Here is a 4,230-nt window from a genome sequence, read left to right on the forward strand (position 1 = left end):
AACACAATTTGGGTAGGGGTGGTTAGTGAAATTTGGAGCCACAGGAATCACTTACTTTTCAAAGGAGGAGTGGCGGATGTATCTGAAGTTTTTGCATTGGTACAAGTAAAGGTGTGGTTCTGGGTGTCTACAAATTCCCGGTCAGTTTCCTTCTCCTATTCTGATTGGTGTTTGGAACCAATGGAGTGTATGAGGTTAGTTTACTAAAGTTTTTTTAGTTTATATATGGACAGGGATTGTTTTGTTGGTTTTGGTGGTATGCAACTGGATTTGGTGGGGTGTAATGTGTATAAGGGTTGAACCACCCCTGAAGTGATTCTAATTTATTTATTTGTTATTGTCGATAAAAAAAAAAAAAAAGACAGACGTGTTTGTGCTCCCTCAATTGTTATATATATAGATAGATATAGATAGATTCATACCCAAAAAGAGACACCAAACTACAACAGCCTTTTGGCAGCACCTACTCTCAGACAACGATACATACTTGAATGAAGCATAGTATGTAGCTATAACCTCTAAGATTAACATACAAATAGTGCACCATCGTGACAGAAAAATTAAACTATAAATGGGTGTGACATGAACCATACCAGCTCCCATACCAGAAAAACAGTTATGCATCACTTGAATTGTCATATAAAATGCTGCTCCATGCACTAAGTTATACCTTCCCAAACTGGTCATCTCCCCAAAGTCAGTTGCATCAGCCACGATTGTAAAAGCACGAGCCTATAAGATTGACATGGCTAGGAACATATGTCCTTTTTCTATGACCCACGTTTGTAGGTAGAATATGGCACCCGTGACCTTCATTCCACTGAAAGTTGTTAGCAGAAGTATGGTATTCCAACCCAACTTCCATTGCTCATGCTCCCTTTCATATACTAAAATCTTTAATGTGGTTTATTAAAAACCACAGATACTTTCCAAGGGTTTGAAAACCCTCATTATGTTGGTGTGTTATTAGAGGTTATTAAAATTTCCACTAATAAACCCTTTTAAAATTAAATGTTTTTTTAATGTATTAATAATATAAACAACTTTTAGATACTAATAGTTTTTTAATTTATAAAATAGTCTTTAATTTAATTAAATAGTAATTAATTATTTTAATATCTAAAATTAATTTTTATTTAATGATTTTTTTTTATAGTGTATAAATGAAGTTAAATTTTAAATCCATTTAGGGTCATTTCTATCATTTATATATGGTTCTAATGTGACCCATGGTGTTGTAACTTCATGCAATGTAAGTTTGAATCAAAGGTAGTCGTACAGTTTCATCAAAACTGTAATATCTTTCTATTTTGAATCTTTAATAGTACATTTTAATAATAAAAAAAAAATCTTGTATCATGAAGGATACATGTACAAACATTACATTACAATATAATAAATTCAAACACTTGCGAAACAAATTTTCACCTACATCTCGTACTTGATTCTTCAGTTCTGTAATGAATTAGTTCACTGTCCTGCAGTTCAGTCGAACTTCCCCTTTACTCCCAGTGAGTGGTTTTATGTTTCCCATCTTAATCATAGATTTTGCAAAGTCCTTGTGGAAAGCCTTAGAATTGTAGCTATATCTTTTAACCAATGCATCAGTAGAACCACCATTGAACAGTTCCTGATCAGAGTGAAGAATCCCTTTCCTATGAATCAAATCAGAGAAGTAGACTGAATCAAATTGTGCTGCTGTGCGGTCCAAAGGAGCAAGGTTGAAGTCACCTCCTTTTTTAGGGCAAATGTACTTAAGTTCTTTTCCAAAACGTTGATTAATATTAGAGTCATCGTAGATATGGTCCCTAAAGGTAGCACAACGTGCATATCCAATTGTGTGGCCTCCAGAGAGAACAACAAGGTCCTTCTCGTTAAGGCCATGGCTCTTGAAGTTGGAGATGAGTTCAGAAAGGCTGAAAAATGGTGCTGGAATGTTTGCATTTGCTGCTTCACGGCTTGCTGTGGTGGAGTCTCTTCTTCCTAGTCTCACTTCCCATGTTGGCCCCCCTAGCTGCAAGGGAAAACACATCATTGTTAATATCAATTTTCTTTCATGTTACTGACAACAACAAGCCAACGTGAATTGCAGATGGCTAAATCAACCCACATGATCACGGTAGCCTATTTTCCTTTTACAGTCATTGTTGTAGAGATGAGGAACAAAATTGTGATGAGTTTATACCTGACATAAAAAACTAGTGATTTTTGTTTATAATTTAAAGTTTGGATCTTCATGAACCTCTTGAAGTTTAGAGTCTCCCTGGCAACAGGAGTTTATATATGATTTTTATTCAGAGTTTCAAGTTCAGTTGACAAATAGTTAAAAGAAAGAAAACATAAAGTTTTTAAGTTTTTATCTTTGACAACATGACAACGAAAATGGGAGAAAGAAGAGTAAAAGTGTCATACAATTTTCAAAGTTGTATTTCATATTTGAATATCTCATGATTACTGAGTCAGGAAATAAAATAAATCTTATTATTAAGTTAGTTTTGTTTGCCTGTTCCTACCATGTTTTTAGAAAATAAAATTAAATCATTTAAACCTTACTCTACTTGACCTGGTAATCTTATTTTTTTTATCAAAACAGAATATATTAAAAGGTACCAGAAGTACCAAAAGAACACACGGTAAATAATATAGAAAAACTAAACATGACTTAATCAATTCAACTATGAAGCACAAAAGAAATATAGACTATACTACTGAACATTAACATAGGAATTTGTTGTAATATACAGTAATATCACTCACCGCAACGACAGAGTCTCGTGCAGCAACAGCCAATATGTCTGCACAAGAAACAACTGGTTTTCCGCATGCTTCGTCTACAGCCTGCTTGATCTCATCCACCACTTCAAATCCTCTTATAGACTGAAAATTTGGAAGTGCATTCTTTTCACTGTCAATGGAGGGTGAAGGGTCTAGTAGAATTGAACCATCACAACCCTGTTGAGTCACAATTACAAAACCAACTTATTCATCACACTACAACAATTTCATCATTCTTTTTATCGGGCATGCAAAGAAATATATAGGTAAAAGAAGTACAAGCAACATCCTCCAAAGACAAATAATAGTGTGTTTTCAGATAATTTTTTTCAAAACTATTTTTACAAAAAGAAAATAAGAAAAAAATTTAAATAATTTTTTACTAATTAAAACTAATTTGTAGAATTTTCTTATAATAATTTCTTAAAATTTCTAGAAAAACTTATTTTGTATCTCATTTTTTTCTTAGAAGTATATATTTATAGAAAAGTTTAGCTATGTCTATCTATAAAACTGATTATTAATATTGTACAAACACATGTACATACACATATACATGCAACTAGAAAGTCTTACGTTAACAAAGCAATCATGGAAGTGCAAGCGTAGGAGAGAAGCTCCCATACGCTGCTCTTTCTGCACCGCAGCTTCCACAACACTTCTGATGGAGCTCAAAGCGTTAGGGCATGAGTAGTCATAGTAATCAGGTGACAGTGAAGAATATGCTGTTGATACCACAGCTGCAAACACAAAGGCATAGAGGAAAACAGAGAAGTGCTTATAGGAAGCCATTTATATCATGCAGTGAATGGTGGATAATAGATAAGAAATCACTAGCTAGTAAGCTAAGAGATAGAACCAATTATTGGGTTATGGTGATTTATGTTTTCTACAACCCTTTTATACATAGGGATGAAGCACTATTCTACGCAATATCATACCTAGAATTGACCTATTCGGGGAAAGAAACGTTCATCAAGGCATTAATGAAATGCTTAACTTGCAAGAGTTCACTTGGATATGTATAAGAAAATGAAAAAAGAATTTGTCATGGATTGATTTAGTCCATGGGATTTGTTAATTGAAAGTCAACCATTGAATGATTAGGTTAAAAAATACTATTAAGGGAAACGTACATCAATGTACATCTCTTTCGATCGAGTCAAAACGAAATATTCACTTTCTTGCCAGTTAATCATTTTACAATATTGATTTGTAAACTATACTATTATTATTTGTTATTTGGAATCATTGGAAAGTTTCAACTTGCCCATATTATATAAACTGAGGTTATTTACGTAGTAGGTTTAAGTTTATCGTTTCACCCTTTCTAGAGTGATGTGAGCTATTTGTGTCTTTATTTCTTTTAGGACATTGAGTCAGATTTTTTATCTCACTACTAAAAAAATGTCAATTTTCTATGATTTTTTTTTCATGGAAAAATAATTCCAAAGA

General features: G+C 33.1%; 1 protein-coding gene across 1 annotated transcript; it reads right to left on the reverse strand.

Moving 5' to 3' along the window:
• Positions 1-1,270: 1,270 nt before the first annotated feature.
• Positions 1,271-3,650, reverse strand: LOC137819630 (peroxidase RIP1). The gene is made up of 3 exons (XM_068623533.2): positions 3,352-3,650; positions 2,758-2,952; positions 1,271-2,014 (listed from the first exon to the last, which is right to left on the reverse strand). The coding sequence occupies exons 1-3, from the start codon at positions 3,565-3,567 to the stop codon at positions 1,466-1,468; spliced, it is 960 nt and encodes a 319-aa protein (XP_068479634.1). The 5' UTR covers positions 3,568-3,650; the 3' UTR covers positions 1,271-1,465.
• Between the last annotated feature and the right edge of the window lie 580 nt (positions 3,651-4,230).

This window comes from Phaseolus vulgaris, chromosome 10 (genome assembly GCF_051622355.1).
Source record: "Phaseolus vulgaris cultivar YP4 chromosome 10, ASM5162235v1, whole genome shotgun sequence".
Lineage (NCBI taxonomy): Eukaryota > Viridiplantae > Streptophyta > Magnoliopsida > Fabales > Fabaceae > Phaseolus > Phaseolus vulgaris.